The 16,910-nt window shown below is 39.8% G+C and overlaps 1 protein-coding gene across 4 annotated transcripts in view; it reads right to left on the minus strand.

Annotated features, from left to right (window-relative positions):
* LOC102796662 (protein spire homolog 1-like) overlaps nucleotides 1–16,910 on the minus strand; it is a 37,856-nt gene that overhangs the window by 3,210 nt on the left and 17,736 nt on the right. The window contains exons 5-18 of one of the 4 annotated variants that reach the window (XM_087848111.1): nucleotides 11,690–11,764; nucleotides 11,290–11,454; nucleotides 10,174–10,260; nucleotides 9,499–9,628; nucleotides 8,846–8,887; nucleotides 5,008–5,058; nucleotides 3,871–4,034; nucleotides 3,680–3,773; nucleotides 3,297–3,439; nucleotides 2,527–2,700; nucleotides 1,173–1,310; nucleotides 885–955; nucleotides 730–757; nucleotides 146–447 (exon numbers count right to left, since the gene is read on the minus strand). In XM_087848111.1, the coding sequence (XP_087704237.1) occupies nucleotides 146–447; nucleotides 730–757; nucleotides 885–955; nucleotides 1,173–1,310; nucleotides 2,527–2,700; nucleotides 3,297–3,439; nucleotides 3,680–3,773; nucleotides 3,871–4,034; nucleotides 5,008–5,058; nucleotides 8,846–8,887; nucleotides 9,499–9,628; nucleotides 10,174–10,260; nucleotides 11,290–11,454; nucleotides 11,690–11,764 (1,664 nt within the window). The remainder of the gene's footprint in view (nucleotides 1–145; nucleotides 448–729; nucleotides 758–884; nucleotides 956–1,172; nucleotides 1,311–2,526; nucleotides 2,701–3,296; nucleotides 3,440–3,679; nucleotides 3,774–3,870; nucleotides 4,035–5,007; nucleotides 5,059–8,845; nucleotides 8,888–9,498; nucleotides 9,629–10,173; nucleotides 10,261–11,289; nucleotides 11,455–11,689; nucleotides 11,765–16,910) is intronic. The other 3 variants (XM_006794768.2, XM_006794769.2, XM_006794770.2) reach the window with 3 other exon arrangements.

Genomic DNA, 16,910 nt, shown 5'->3' on the forward strand with positions numbered 1-16,910 from the left:
TGTGTTTGTGTTTTCAGTATTGCAGTTTGTGATGATGAACACGAGATGTTCTGCACAATCAAAAGGAGGAGATCATATATGATCTCCTCCTTTTGATTGTTGCACTGCTATTTCTAGTTTGAATAGTGTTGTTCATAGCTCTTACTTAGACATAGTCTTCTGGATGCTGTGGCGCTGTGGGTTACTGGAGGACTTGTCAGTTTTAGCAGCTGCTGCTGTTGTCGCTGCCCCAGGAGCTTTTCTGGGACCTTTAGATGCTCCTTTTGCAGGTTCTTTCAAAGCGGGGGATGCAGCAGCCCCTCCTGGTTTAGATGGACCTGGGGCTCCAGCCACTGACAGTCCTTGTCCTACAGAAGCCATGGCACTTATTCTCTCCCTGGGGAGAGTGTTGGTGGAGCCAATGGAGTAGATGGGCAAGCTGGAATAAGGTTTGGATGGCAGCCGCATCTGTCAGAGATGGAAGGCATGTATGAAAGAGATAAAACTTCCTCACAATGCGTATGGAAGCACAGTAATGATGCAAAACAAGAGAGAAGAGTGTCGTCAGTTTGAATTTGGTTGATTGGGAAGTAATTAGCCAAAGATCAGTGACCACCATTTGCCACATTAGGAAATATGTTACACTATTTACTTATTTATTTTAAAGAGGTCCACTTTATTGTCACCAGCACAAAGATAAAGGAAGATGTGATACTGCGGAAGAGGACTTATTTATCCCACGTGCCTTACCTTTTTGCAGCACTGTGCGCACACAGGCCTGCAAAGAGACGATTGACAGAAATTACAGGAGAAGGAATAAACGAAAGCAGCCATAGATCCTTAAATAATTATAAACAGAAGAGTATTAATGAAAAAGATGAAGATAATCATCTGAAATTGTTTACTTTTTGCAGAACTGGCAGGTGTAGGACCAGGTGAAGAAGGAAAACCTTTTGGCTCGACAACAGAAGCAAAGCTGCAACAGAAATATAGAGATCGCAGTAAATATAAAGAAGGTATTTGGAACCAAAAAAACATTTTTCTCAGGATAAAAGTTATACTGTTTCCCTAACCCACTTATGGTGTTATAATTTAACTGTGCTCATTTAGAAAGAGTAAGTAATCCCTGTTTATTAAAGAGAGATTACTTCTTTATAATAGAATTAACCTAGGCAATAAAAAAAATGCATTACCTTCCCCTTCTTCATGGCATTGTAGATGTCTTTGTACTGCTGGAACTTCTCCAGCTCTGCCTTCACCAGCACCTGTCTGATGTGCATCACCTCCTCCACCGTCAGAGACAGACACTCCACAGGAAAACAAAACTCCTCCTGCAGCAACAACAAGAATTATACGCACAGCAGTGAGTGGACCCAGCAGACTCAAAACACAGGACTCAGTGTTTTTCATTCAGCACACACATGCACAACTCTCCTGCACCTTTAAGAGCACTGAGAGTGGGTCCGGGCTACAACTGGGTCATAAAAATATCCTCATTGTTCAGTGAAAGAAAAGGCAGCTCAGAGGAGAATCGTGATGTGGGAAAAACAGTGAACACTTTTTTCCTGCAGCAGTGCCGAGAAATAGTGTTCACAAAGCGTGCACTGATTGTCTTCAAGAACTGGCTAAAAAAAGAGAATTTCTTTTTATATTTGTTATCCAGCTGGAAGCAGCCATCAGAACATGATACACTGTGGTCATAAGGGATGGACATGGTCAGCAACAATACTCAGGCAGGCTGTGGCATTAAAACAATGCTCAGTTGGTCCTAAGGGGCGAAATGTGTGCCAAGAAAATATCCCCCAAACCATTACACCACCAGCAGGTGGTGTAATGGTTTGGGGGATATACATTCTGGTTTATACAGACATTGTGACGCTAGCGTCTGAATGTGGCAGCAGAAACAGAAACTCGTCAGACCATGCGCCGTTTTTCCAACCTGTTCTTCTATTGTGCAATCTTGGTGAGCCAGTGTGAATTGGGCCCTCAGTTTCCTGTTCTTAGCCCATAGGAGGGGCACCTAATGTGGTCTTGACCATGTCTACGTGAAACTCAAGGAACAAAGAGAGCAATATTAAATAAGGGAACATCCTAGATGACTGTGGTTTTATTGTAAGGGGAGGCTGTATATGTTTGTAGCCACAAGGTGTGTTTGTCTGCTACTCAGGGCATCCTCAGGGCCTTTGTAACAGTCGTACATTATAAATCCTTGATTGACTGCTGAAGTACAAGTTAACGCACCGTGGTTCTTCCCATTACTCTCTGTTACCAGAAACGAGGAGGAGAGGAAACTTCAAATTCACTTTTTAGTGTTCAGAAACATGAAAAAAAGAGATCTTTGATCCTATGTTCGTCTTTCCTGTTATTTCCTGTAAACGCTCTGACAGTTCTTTGTTAGTTCTATGTTGCTATACGCTTGAGCCACTGTGTTAGATATCCAAAGCAATGTCCTCAGCCTGCTCTAGGTGAATGATATCTAGTGAAGAATTAGGAGGATGAGCAGCTACGGTTATTATGACGGGACAGACTGATGGGAGACGGGCAAACCTCGGCCAAGTCTCTTCGAAGGATGTAAACCTTCCTGCACAGAGCAAAAAGTGTCTTCACCAACCCCAACACAAACACCTCGATAGGGTTGGAGCTCCACAAAGGGCACAGAGTGGAGGGAGAAGGGTGGAGAAGGAAGGGAATCCAGGAGTGATGCAAGATTTCGATTCCAACCTGAGCAAGAGAAGGTGGAGGTGTGTGTGTGTGTGTGGGAGGGAGGAAGAACAGAAAGCCTGCAATTTAACAGAGATACAGGGACTCGATGGTTCTGGTAAAAGAAGGAGGAGGGAAGAAATCCTGAGAAAGGGGCAAACAGAAGAGAGATGACAGCATGTGTGTTTAGTTTCAATCCTTCCTCATTTCCCTACAGATCTTGATGCTCTACATACTTATCTCGTTCTCCCTCTGCTTCTTTTGATTATTAAGTTATTTGACCACACTGGACACTGACAGCCAGTGGAACAAGTCAAAACAGCAATCGAAGGAATATCCTTTGAAACTAATGCATTAGTAGATTTGATTTTTTTGATTTCAATCTGGTCCAGTTCTGACTCTCTTCCAAAGTGTGTCTTTTGTCTTGTCTTTCTCCCCTAACCCCCCAATCAGTTGTGACAGTTGGCTGCCCCTGTAGTGTATTTAACTTATAACATAAAGCGCCTTGAGGTGACTGTTGTTGTTATTTGGCGCTATATAAATAAAACTGAATTGAATTGAACTGAATCCTATTTCCAAATGTTTATTTTTAAATGATACACGAAGCTCTGACTCACCAGGGACTTGGAGCTCTGCTTGGAGGGCGGCTGAAACGGTCGGACATTTGTGGGTGTTTCCTTCTCAATAGAGTGTCTTCTCTGGGGGGTCTTACGCCTCTCTGGTTGAGGTGTAGAGGAGATGGGCAGGAACATGGGTGGAGCTGGTGTTCATAGATAGAACGTAAGAGAGAGAGAGAGAGAAAAAAAGAGCAAGTTTAACTGCAAAGAAGCAATTGATTGGTTAATCTTTGGCTCAAGACCTACTGATTATAAATAATCTTTCAAATGAAAAGACTTTGGGCAACATGACTGGCAAGGCTGCAAGATTAAAAGCCATCGATCACTGCCAGCAGATAGCTTAGTTAAGGAGGCAGGGGGCGTCAAAAGGCTTCCTGACTCACTTTTCTTCCCCAGCACAGATTCTGGGGAAGTGTCATCCATCAGAGATGTCGCCACGCTGGAGCTGCTCGCTGATTTGTGTCCAACAATCTCATCCTGAATGCACAGAATACACATGCACTTCAGTCATCACTTTTTCTGCACAAAGTAAATGCATCTAGGAAAAATAAAATTCAAATACACAGAAACGCACTTCAGAGTCAGAGCTGTCCAGTTCAGCGAGGCTGGGAGCCTTCAGGAGCCTCTTTCTCTGAGGAACTGACTGAGATCCAGAGGGTTGGACTCTGGGTGATCCAGATCCGTTGGTGAGAGACAGAGAGCTGGATGTCCTCCTGCCCATACGTGGGCTGAACTCATCTGCATAGAGCCACACAGGAGAGTGTCATTCAGGCACAGCAGTTGAAACGAAACCCAAAACACATCCTCTCTTGATTCTTTGCATCCAAACAGGTTATACTTTGCATCTTTCTTTTACTATCCCATTTGTTATATGGGGAAACAGAGCTTTCAAGTTGTAGTGGGTTTCAGTGGGTGGTGAGGTGAAAGGATGCAATGAATGATGTTACAGAGGACTGAGTTTTGAGAGTTGCCGAAAGGTTAAAGAGGTTGATGAAGGTTAAGTTTTTCCTAAGGGGAAGCATAGGAGCAGGGCGGTGTTACACGCAGAGCATGGATGCCTTCTTCATGAAATATTTAAACTGTGGACTCCTAAAAAAAAAGCTTCTCTTTCATATCAACCCCCAGGGAACGTTTTTAGGGAAAGCTAAGTCCTTGAAACCAAATTTCCCAATTTACTAAACAGACACTCTTTACTGGCTAAAGTCTACAGAAAAGACAACATTAAAATCAACCACCTACAATACCAAGCTGCCTGATTCTGACTAATTTCTGGGTAAAGCAAAAAGACAACCTGATGAGAGGGTTTGGAGACAGGGAGCATGGGAAAAGCAGACAAGCGAGTGCTGCAAGAGACAGATAAAAAAACACAGCTGATAGGATTGGTGGGAACCCTGAAACTCTCCTTTCTCCCTTCAGCCTCTTGTTTGTGGGAAAAGCATCCACATGAGCTCATCGTCTCAACACGAGCTCTGTTCCTGCTGCCCAGTCTTTTTATGACCAAAGATTCCTAAGAACCTACATCACCAGTTTTTCTCTATTCAGCCATCATTCTAAACCCTTTCTTTGTTTCACCCAAGTCTCAGCATTCACATATTCAAAAAGAGGAGATATTAGTTTAAAGCTGGCAGGCAGGGGACAGACAAAACAGACAAGACCATTAGGTTAAAATGCAAACATGGCCTTCCAAACCACAGCATTGCTCATACGTTACCTATTCCAGTACGGAATAAATCCTGCGGCATACTGCGAGTTTTGCCGAAACCTAAAAGGGAGACCTCCTTTAATAGGATGGCTACAAGTAAATTCACCACTCAGTACACCTGCAGTTTATATCCAAATAAAATGGAGTGACTGAAGTAGTAAACAGATTCGTGTTTGACAGAATAATTTGGGATATTTTGTGTATGTGTGCAGCTACAGGGAAATGGGTCTGTTGTCTGCATTACATCACGAAACGTATAACTGCTCAATGTTAAAATACCGATCCTACAAAGGAGTCATTTTGATTCTAAAGTATTTAATGCAAAATCTGATATTAAATGTTTTTATTTTGTCTATAAAATGATTTAAAATAGACATGTTTTTTAACATATTATCTGTCTTTGTGTGGGTTAGAAGAAGAAGTTTAGTATCACTCTCATGTTGCCTAGCTAAGTCAAGATGGGTCAGCTTAGTTCAGCATAAAGACCACAGCTTTCAGTTCAGTTAAGGTTTCATTTGATTTTTTTATGTCTAATGTTTAAGCATCTTAGCCGTGCTTCAGATCAACGACATGACCAGGGTGTAGCCCAGCTCTCGCTCTATGGTAGATGGGATAGGCTCCAGAGAGAGAGAACTCCAGTGATCGACTGGTCCCCTACAAGCAGACACTCAGAGATAGAGGGGTAAAAGACCTTCCTTTTAACAGGAAGAGACCTCCAGCAGAACCAGGCTCAGGGGGGGGGCAGCACATCTGCTGTGTAGTTTTGCAGTAAATAGAACAAACACTTGCATTGCATACCATGCAAGAGTTCTGATTTGAGAGTTTGGTTTGTTTGGGATCATTGTCATGCTGTCAGCCAATTTCTAGCTGGTATTGGATGGTGGATCAAAAAATTAGCGGTGTTTTTCTTTGTAATTCCATCAATTTTAACAAGATTTTAAAAACTGTCTGGAATGCAGCACAAAACCATGACAGAGCCTCCACCGTGTTTTACAGATGACTATGAACACTCGCGGTTTTACGTCCCTCCTCCTGAAAATGTCAGATTTTCAAGTTTCATTCATCAGACTTATTTCTACTGATTTTAAGTCCACTCCTTGTATAATTTGGCAAACCTACCTGCCATTTCTCCCAGTTTCCCTTCTTTAAGAATGGTTTCTTAACAGCTACTCTCTGTGTCAGGTCTTTGATGGATTTTCCCCCTGTTTCTTAAGGATGTGACCTTTCAGACACTGTTCATTTGCATTTTCAGGCTTGCCTCTTCGTTAGTCTTCAAAGTCTTTAAAGTTATATTGCAAACACTTTTTATACTTGAATGATTCACAGATCCTTGTTAAGAGGCTTAAGAAAAACTTCAGAAAGTTTGAAGAACTACTGCTCAAGACCACTTAAAAGATACAAGAAAGCCTGGATCCTTAAAAGCAAAATATAAAGAAACAAAGAGTGGCTCAAGACTTTTGCACAGTAGCAAATAGTTGTTGTTTTTTTTTTTAAGTTGTACCATTACAAGCTGATAATGTGCTGATAACAGTGATGCTGTTAGGTCACAAAATCACCACTTATATACTTTTCTACAAAATTGTAGTAACACTACAGTAACAACATGCAAACAGTGTATTACTATGATACTACTATTACTATGATATTAAAGCAAAAATTAGGGTAATGTTATACAATTTTGTTATTAAGTGTTTTTAGACCTAAATATGTATTTATGTATAATATAACGTTTGTCTTACGTTTTTATTCTAGTGTTATGTAATTTGAAACATCACTCCCATTACGGATCGATTAATTTGACATTTTCCTTTCAATTTTTTGTAGGGGACCCTAGGGAGCCAATCAAATTACCCAAGTCACACCCTTGTTGCTAATCTAATCACCTGCTGACTCTAGCATTAAACAAAAGCACAGAGAGAGTGGCATCAACCTTCTCAACTAATGCACAACTAAAACAAAATACTTAATGTCACATTTTAATGACAATTTAATTAGAACCAAGCAGCACCGCCTGCTCACGTTGCCTTTAAAACAATAAGCTATCACAAAGGCCCAACGCTGCGCGCAGGGACATGATACCTCACTGAGACTTGTGATCGCAGCATTTAATCTCATGAAATCTATTTCCCCTTAGCCATACTCATTAATTTGTCACCGGGAATGTAAAATCCCCACAAAGTACAGAGTTATCAATATGGTCACATCATATGGGAATGAGTGATTATACAGGGAAGGTTTTACACACAGGTCAACAGACAACACAAATGAGGGAGCTGTTTTGAGAGACACTGGCTTCAGTAGGAGAGAAAGTGGAGCACAGGTTTATTCTAAATTGTCCACCTGAGCACTGTTCCCTCATCGCAATCACAACACTAAATGTCCAAATTTGAACCCTGGGCATGTTCCACTGCTGGTAGCCTGTAGCTCGTTATCTTAGACTATATATTTTACTATGCTGTGCAGAGCATGAGGCTGCGCACCGGTCCACCTGCGCACTGGCTCGATTCTGCAAAGTCACTGCTGCACACGACATACTCTAGATTCTTGGAGACGTTGAGGTGTCACGTATGCTTTTGGCTGTTCCTTGCCAACCCTTGATTAGATAGCTGGCAGCTCACTTCTACTGAAGTTTCACATTATAGAGGAACCTTTAACAGACTAAGTGCTTGGAAAAGGTGACACTTTTCCCAAGAAGCAACAGCAGGGATATTTTTCAGGAGGTACAGGAGTTTCCTTTAACATGAAGACTGACTAGAATAAACTGTTTTCTCAAGGCTGCAATCATTTTAACAGCCAACAGTATTTTTTTTAAAAAAAAGAAGAAGATGTTGTTTGTATAGAAAGCAGTGATGTAATTTTACCATCCTTCCTTCAGAACGCTACATGCAAAAAAAACCCCAAAACAGCGAAATTGCGAATAAAATTCTTCTCGTTTTTAGCACCTCTAAACACTTTAAATATCTCAGTCTGGCTGTGAGGCGATGTAATCTCTTCCAATCGAAGACATATATTATACAAAGTAAAGATTCCTTTTATGACAAATGAAAGGCAGTGAGTTTTGAACATAAGCTCGTTTTTTGTTGGTCTGTAGGATAACACAATAAATACTTTTCAAGATTTCTTTTAAATGATCTGTTCATATATTTTCTATTTTTTTTTTTAATTTTCTTTTGTTTTGCACACTGAAATCTAAGGCAAAGTTTGAACATGAAGACCTTTTTTTTTTTTTGAATATTTGAGAAATATAACAACATAACATTCAGACATTGTCACTAATTGTCTTTTGCAATGTGAAATGAATCAGTGTGTGCTAAAATATGAGACTTTACAGGACAGATTGTTTGTTTTCCTCGTATTTTAACTAGCCAATACTCAGACAGGTTCGGGTTTTTATCTTTAAAGGTTTTCAAGATTTTCATGTTCAAGCTTTGCCTCAGATTTCAACGTGCAAAAAAATGGTCTGAACGTTCATTTGATTTCTCTGGTTTTAAGGTTAATGTTGCTTATACTAGCATACATAATAGCATGTAAAACACACCATGCACAGCTTTACAAGTTTAAAGCATGGCCTGTGGATGTAGTTCAGCATGCCACTCATGTCACCTCGCTCTCATCAGCATCCTCCTACTGACCAGTGTCTCACGGGTCCATGTTTCACCTCCAAAGGAGGCAATCACCAAACGATGAAGCACAACATGAAATGTGTGTACAATATGCAGATTGATGCACTAAAAGTGTGTATCTGTGTCTGTGTGTTTGTTCGTGCTGACAGAACAGATGAGCAGCCACAACAAAGCGGGGAACAGAAAGTGATGAAAAGCCAGGTAAGCAGCGAGGGAGACTTTACCTGACGCGTCAAAACTGAAAGACATGCTAAGTGGCCGAATTACTGCAACGAGAAACGCCATGGACAGTTATTGTTTGTGATAGAGGCACATCAAGTCAAGACTTACTACTGTATATACAAAAAGTTGGTATTTAGTGAGAAAAGAATTGAAATGGCATGCTTATTGTCTTATTTCAGATCCCAAAGGTTTCATTGCTTTCATGACGAGCGATAAGAGGATTTTTGAATAAGTCAGCCAATGGGGAGACACTGCAGACAACACAGTACTGGGTTCAGTGTGTTAATAGAAGTTGCAGACACTTAGCATTATTGCGGCATACGACTTATACTCTGTTGCAAACAATATAAGCCATAAAACAATAATAGGCATTAGTTGCAACACAAATATGAACGGTTAGGCAGCAGCAGCTACAATAGCACAGAGCATAGGCACAAAGTAGGAACATATAAAAGAACAGAAACAGTAATGAAGCTAGTGCACACTTCTTATGTGATTCTGAGGTGCAGGCATCAGATCCATACTTCAGCTTAAAACGTCTTAAAATTTTAGAGCGAAGTATGGTTGCATGTGTATGGGAGTGTGCACGTGAGTGTGCACCAACGGGACTAAAAAATACCAAGAGCAGGGACAATGAAGCGGGACGCCTCCTTACCCAGCCTTCCTCTGCGGACCTCGTCAGGAGAGACTGGGCGAAGTTTCCGCTCTGCTTTGATCTCTTCCAGGATCCGCTCGTGCAGCGTGGGAGGAGGCTGAGTCTGTGGCTTCAGCTTCCGAGCTGACACCTAAGTAGTGTGGGATGATGATGGGTGGCACGGAGTGAAAAAGGGAACATACCAACACTGACACAAATGTACAGGGTTGTAGCCCGCAGGCCTGCTTCTCTTCGCCTCTTCGGGTCTACTTTGATTGATTGTTCACCTGATTGCTGAGAGATGAGAGCACTGCTGAAAAAGCAGCCTGCTAATCCTGCTGCAAGATTGATATCAGCACAGAATCCATTATTTCTCTGAATTCAGGCTGCAGTGAGACGTTAACACCCGTGTGCTTTACAGAGTCTGGATTTACAGTCGATCACATGTAGTGGAAATAGTCAAGTCTAATCATCGGGATGATTTTGGCTTTAGCAACAGCAAATCAACCTATAAACCATCTCCTGACATGAGAGTCACAGTGTTTCCCACAAATAACATCAGGTTAGAAGCAGGAAATGTCTTTGTTAAAAATCCTTATTTTTTTCAGAGTGTTTACTAATTTGCAAATGTGTAGAGGGATTATTGGTTTAATCTCAGTTCTAATGTTTAAATCAATCAGATTTGTTAGTACTCACAGGATTGAGAGGGGGCCTGGACCTGATGAACTCCAGGATGACTTCATGAGCACTTTTCTTTAATCTTGGTGGGATGTCTCCATTGACCTGAAGCAAAGGAACAATTGGTCTGCTCATATTAGCTCAGACAAACGCTGCTTCTTTCAGGAGGTCATTTACTAGATGGAGAACATGATGGATGGAAAAATTAAATAATCCAAACTCAAATAATAAAAAAACACAATATCAAAAAAGTATATATGGACATTTTTAAATTTTCTGTTGCAAGACAACCAAACCCAAGACCATTACATAAGGCTGAGATTGATGATTATTTTTAATTATCATCAAGGCTGTCAAATTTTCCAGTGTCGTTCTCAGAGCCCAAGAAGTTAAATCATGCTTGGGTCATCTGACAGTCAAAGAACTAGTAATATTCAATAATGGTTCTAATATAAAAGCAGCAACTCCTCACTGCTAAATAGAAAGACTTTAATCAGCGATCACAATAGTTACAAAATATTTTTTAAAGTTTTCAGTTTTATTATGAATAATGCCAAATGGAAGAGTAAAGTCATGCATATGCAAGTTTACACCAAAGCAACCCGTTATGGTATCGTTTTCTGGAGCATTTCATTAAATGATTTGAACTGTGGTGGTGTTTTTTCTAGATGTGGACTTACACAAAAACTTCAGGTATCACACTGAAGCCTTAAAAGACTAAAAACAAAATTCAATAGTACACTAAAAAATGTGATTCTTTGCCCTCATAAACATGAAGCCATAATGTTTGAGTAAAATGCAGCTGAAATATATAAAGTCAAAGGTTTATTTATTTAAATCATTAAGGAAAATATGTTTGGTATAAAAAGAATCTAAAACAATCAAGTGAAATTTCCATTGACTAGATGCCATTAAATGTAACAGAGCATGTAACATAACATTTTCTGAGTGTATGCAGTCATCATTTCATCACATTAGTGAAAGGCACAGTTATACTGTATCCAATAATAATCAATGCAACCTTATGATTTTCATGAAGCAAGCTTTTTCCTGCTTGATCAAAACAACAGTGCAGCACTGAGTGCAGCATTCGAGTAATATTTTCAAAGCTGCAACACGTGTTTTGACACTGACCATGACTTTACGCAGTTTGTAGCGTTTGGACCTGATGTCATCCATGAGCATCTCATAGGGAGTGAGCTGGTACTCAATAGGCAGAGGGTTGTACTGACGCTCCTGCACCTTCTTCAGCTTGACTCCTTCACGCAGGTCCCTCATCACTTGAACCCAGAATCGAGCCTGAGAGGAGAAGAAGTAGTGAAAGAGGAACCCAGTGTAGAAAAGAGAGGCTAGCCTCTGCTTGCACACAGAACAGGGAAACAGGGCGCCATCATCATGTGCAGTGGCCATATCAATCTCAGCATGGTTCCTGAGAAGTTCTTTGATTACTGTGTGTTTACCGTGATATATGAATTCATGGAGATATCTTCACGTGAACATTTGAGGCTACAGTCAAAGGTTGAACATTGCATACCCAGTCAGCATTCTGTAACTCGTTCAGGTCTCGGCCAGGCTCCTCTGATGACTCCTCCTCCATCTTACGGAGGTTCTGGTGAAAAAGAACAAGATCAAATATAAAAAGTGCTGTTTTGGTAAATAACAAGACATGGACCTCATCCAGTTCCTATATGTAAGCTGTTAAGTGGCTTCACTCAAATAGCTTTGAATTCACAGCTACACAAATCTTTATTTCTCTCATGCTGCCTGTTATGCAGTTCCTGATGTTAGTCTCTGGCTTCAAACACTCACTATTAGTTCCAGACTTTTAAAGATCCCCCTCTGTAAAATCATAGTTTTCTTACTGGAAAGTTTTGCAGAAACTCAAGCTGTAAGAACTGTAAGCTTAATGCATATCTTTATTAGTATTATTATTGGAAAAAGAAATAATTTAAGACATTATAATTTAATAATTTAATAATTTGAGACATTATGACAAGAAGTATGAAGTATGGAAGCAAGTCCCCTTTAATGTTCCCCTTTAACTTTTATATTAACAGGATGAGACCATAACAAGCTTGTAAAAAGCAGTAGACAGACTGAAAATGTGTTTCCTCTGGTTAATCTTTGCAGTGAGGCTGTCCTGATCATGTCACCGGAGGGGAAAGTTTGGTAAGACAATCACGGGAGTTTGCCCAGCTGACTGCCGAGTTAAAACCTCAGGTCACAGGGGAAATTAGAATTCACCATCATCCTACGGGGGCACAGCTGTGTTGACTGACTGCTTATAACATCACTCGCAACAGGCTTTTTGGTGCATCACAAGTCAATATGTCTACAGTGCATACAGTACTCCAGTCAAAAGATAACAAGATGGTCCCTGATGCTTTATGACAGCCCATCAAAATAAAGCACTGATAATCTAGCCAGTGAAGAGCATAACAACAGCTTAGTTCAACCGCTGTAAAACACCATTATCTCATTTGGATGGACAGCAAAACTCCAGATCAGATCAAAGCAACATATTTTCCATTCCACTTGAGCAGCTTCTTCCACGTGTTCTGCATTAATTAAATCATGAAAAGTAATCCACAATGTGAATGAAACCTTTTTGCTGCTAAAGGGGCCACAAAATAAAATATTCAGGGCATTTGCCAACTGCATGTAAAACCTTAGTAATTCTGCCTTCTGTTGATATTATTCATTAATTTTCTCTCTTAACAGCTGACAAGAAGCACGTAACCCTGAGCAAATAGGAGCACAAGTTGTCTGTGAATCACCACTAATTCAGCTGCTGTTCAGCTGCAGGAGGCATCTCTGTGGAAAGATAAAGGGGCTTTATTTGGCAGCGATGTCTGGTAGCAGTGGTTGGATGAAGATGAACTTTTTGAAATGTGTTTAACAAAGAACACCAAAACACACAAACAGGACAATGGGTTTGAAAGGAATTTAGGCACATTTGGTTCTTTACAGAATAATTACTGAGAGTCTACAGTTAGGTAGCAGGTATACAAATCTGTACACGGACTAATCGCTGATTGATGTGTTTAGATTAAATAGGGATGAATCTATATGCCATTAGGGGAAATGGCAGATGCCGCTCATTTTATGCTGCTGCTTCTTATATCAGCTTACTATTAATTCTTAGGGCCAAATTTCTTTAACGTGCAAAAATAGATAAAATAACATAATTTTTACTTAATCACAGTTAATTTCACCATCAAGCACAAACAAAATAAGACATGCTTTTGTTTTGGTGCTAAAGAATTTGAGCAATAAACAGTAAAGTGCATACTGCAAATGTATCCATCATTTTTGCCTTAAGAAAGAAAATTCTGAAAAAAACATTTGCAACAGGTTCAGCACAAAAATCTGTGAGTTCCCAGCTTTTACATGCAAACTTGTCACTGTGCTCTCTTTGTAAGTACTGATAGTATTTTTTTTAATGCAACATATTATTAAATCTGCCCCTTATTGACTTCTTCTGTTGCATTTGCTGAATAGTCTAGATTGTATTCCTGCACAGTTGGCTATCCTATTCTATTTTTCTTGCCTCAAAGGACACTAGTAAGGAATGTCTTAGCAAAAAACAGTATAATGGCTATTAGACAGGAGTATGGAAGAGTAGAGCTGCCACCCAGGCAAAAGAAAAATACAAGTGTATCACGTTATAACGTGAAAAGTTTATTGTTCTAACAAGATACTTTTCCTGTTTGTACAATATACTATCATGTTTGTACAATATACTATCATGTTTGTACAATATACCTTTCACGTTTGAACAACATAATATCACGTTATTACAATATACATAATTATCACGTTCGTACAATATAATTATCACGTTCGTACAATATAAATATTATATTGTACGAACGTGATAATTATGTATATTGTAATAACGTGATATTATGTTGTTCAAATGTGAAAAGTATATTGTACAATATACTCGCAGATTTTCACTTGCTAGTGCCTCTCACACATATATGGGGTTTGAAAATATAACTGCTACTGGAATTGTTAATCATACTTATGGTAAATAACTGTTAATAAAATCTGTTTACCGTGTTAACTTTTTACATTTATTTGTGGTGACGTTTTGATGTTTAGCATGTTATGTTTACCATCTTGCTTTAGCACTTTAGCATGCTAAGGTCTTTTGACATTGCATGAGAAGAATGGCATAGGTGGTCACAATGACAATGCTAAGGTGATGTTTAACAGGTATATTATTCATAGTTTTAACTATTTTAAATATGTGTTAGCATTAGTAAACTCGTTAATTAGCACAAAACAAAAAGTAGAGCTGAGGCTGATGGAAAGGTCAGTTGTTAGCATTAGCATTATAGGTTCCACACATGAGTCCTGTTTCTATTATAGTATAAATGGTACAAAATTTTATGTGGTACAAGAACCATTGCAAAACTATACAATGGACTCTAGTTCGTTTGGCACTTAAAAAAAACTGAGTACAAGAAATACGTCTGTATGCTATTGAGTTTTAACAAATGACAAACACAGCGATGGTAACGACTTCAGTTTACAATTACTGCAACCCCCAACTTTCCTCAAATTTAAGTTTCTGTCTTAGCCCGTTCCACTCTGCAATAAAACTCTCCTTTCCTAAGAGTTGCGTAACTGACCTAATCCTCCCCTGTATTCATTCAGATGCATTACACGCAGTGAAAGGGCAGCAGCAGTAGTGCATAGCAGGAAGGAACCCTGAGGTGAGACGTACAAACACATACACACAGCTCCTTAAGGAAACTGTTCCAACCCACAGCTGAGCTCCAAAATGCTCCCAAGGAAAACAAAGTCCACAATGACTCCTGCCTGCGATCTTAATGGCTGGGTAGAAAAATAAAATAAAAACAGAGCAACGAGACATGACTTGAAATAAAAAAAATGAGTCACTAAGACATCTTTGGTAAAAGAATAACGTTGTCAACTGCCATTACATTTGCTCTCAAAGACTTTTCTTTTGAAAGATTTAGAAAGATCTGCATTGTGTCTGTGCAAACCTGCTAATCACCGATCTCTAGGGAACATTATTAGAAATCACCTGCCAGGATCCCTGCCTACAACAGGCATTACACCAACAAAATGCTGTGGAGAGAATTAATCCTCGGTGGTATGAGAACAACTTGTTAAAATATTATGGTGCAAACCTTCCAGCCACTACAATAGGACTGTTTTCATGATCATGCCAGGCTGAAGGCTAGCTATGAGAACCTGAACTCAGCGCTCTTGGAAGACTGAGAGTCAGCATGTCTGCAGATTTAGTCATCTATGTCTGACATGCACGACAAACATGTCACTATTTTTTTCATGGTGGCTCACTTCAACCTGTCAGCTGGGAGGGTGTCAGTACATGGCATGTCACCCGCACACAGCACCCTTGCCTTATCAGTTTATATCAGAATTGCTACTGCAAGTGTTTTGCTCTTAATCATCACCGTCACCATAAATGTGTTGCTATTTTGTAACCTCATAGCTTGTTCTTGTATAAGGAAATCAGTAGTTTTATTTCTGTTCTCATTCCTCTATTCCATGTATTCATGTATATTAGAATTAATGAGAGGCCCATAAAATGAAGACAATAAAATCTTCATTTTTAAAGCTGTGAGTCAGAATCATTTGTGGTTATATCACAGTATGAGTAATGTAGGTTGAGCACGCATGTATATTAATTCATTCGCTCTTTCCCCAGCCATTCCCACAGATGCCTTTCTGCATCAGCTGACTGCCTTCTGCGCTGTCACACAGTAAACAGGGCTTTCACACACATACTGTCTTTGTGAGTCACATTCATGTGTATTGTAAGCTACAGTCCAGCCTAGTGATGGTGATATAACTAAAAACCATTAAGGTGGTTTATAAGAATCTTTGATACTTAAGATAAGATTTATGGTCGTTACATAAAAATTGTCTTCTCTGTCAATAGTTAGTTAGTTGTTCTCAGGGCTAGCCAAGAGGTCAGCTAAATAATTAGCTGTGAGTCATAACGTTATTATCCATCATTAAAATTTTAAGTTATGCAGATTTTCCTCCGTTTTGTCTTTTATTGCCTTTCTGACTTTTGGCTAATGGAAATTCTTGTTTCATTTGGACACAGCACAATTTGTCATGACATCAGTCATCTTAGGCAGACAGCTAGCTTCCGAGCATGAAGAAATCTGTGAGCCAGTCCATCATCATCAATTAGGCTGTAACAGATCCAGTTAAGTCAATTATGAAGGTATCCTTGCAAGATATTTGAGAACTCTTTGATTAAGTAATACTACACTAAGTATTTTTGGCTGCAATTAATGTAAACATAGCTTTTTACTATAATACTGTAAATCCTATGTGTGTTAGCAATATAAAAACATACACTGATCAAGCATAACATTATGAGCGCTGACAGGTGAAGTGAATAATACTGATCATCTCTTCCTCACAGACCACTGAGTCAGAACATCTCCAGAACTGCAGCTCTTTGTGGCGTGTTCCCGGTCTGCAGTGGTCAGCATCTACCAAAAGTGGTCCAAGCGGTGAACCAGCAACAGGGTCATTGGCAGCAGAGGCAGTGTGATTCACGTGGGGAGACAGGGCTTGCCAATGTGTTCTGATCCAACAGAGTTGTGGCTCAAATTGCCAAAAAATGTCATCCATTCTGATAGAAAGGTGTCAGAATACACAGTTCATCACAGTTGGTTGTGTATGAGGCTGCATAGCTGCAGAACAGCCAGGGTGCCCATGCTGACCCCTGTACACCA

The sequence above is a fragment of the Neolamprologus brichardi genome, chromosome 11 (assembly GCF_056152115.1).
Source record: "Neolamprologus brichardi isolate AB-2024 chromosome 11, ASM5615211v1, whole genome shotgun sequence".
Classification (NCBI taxonomy): Eukaryota; Metazoa; Chordata; class Actinopteri; order Cichliformes; family Cichlidae; genus Neolamprologus; species Neolamprologus brichardi.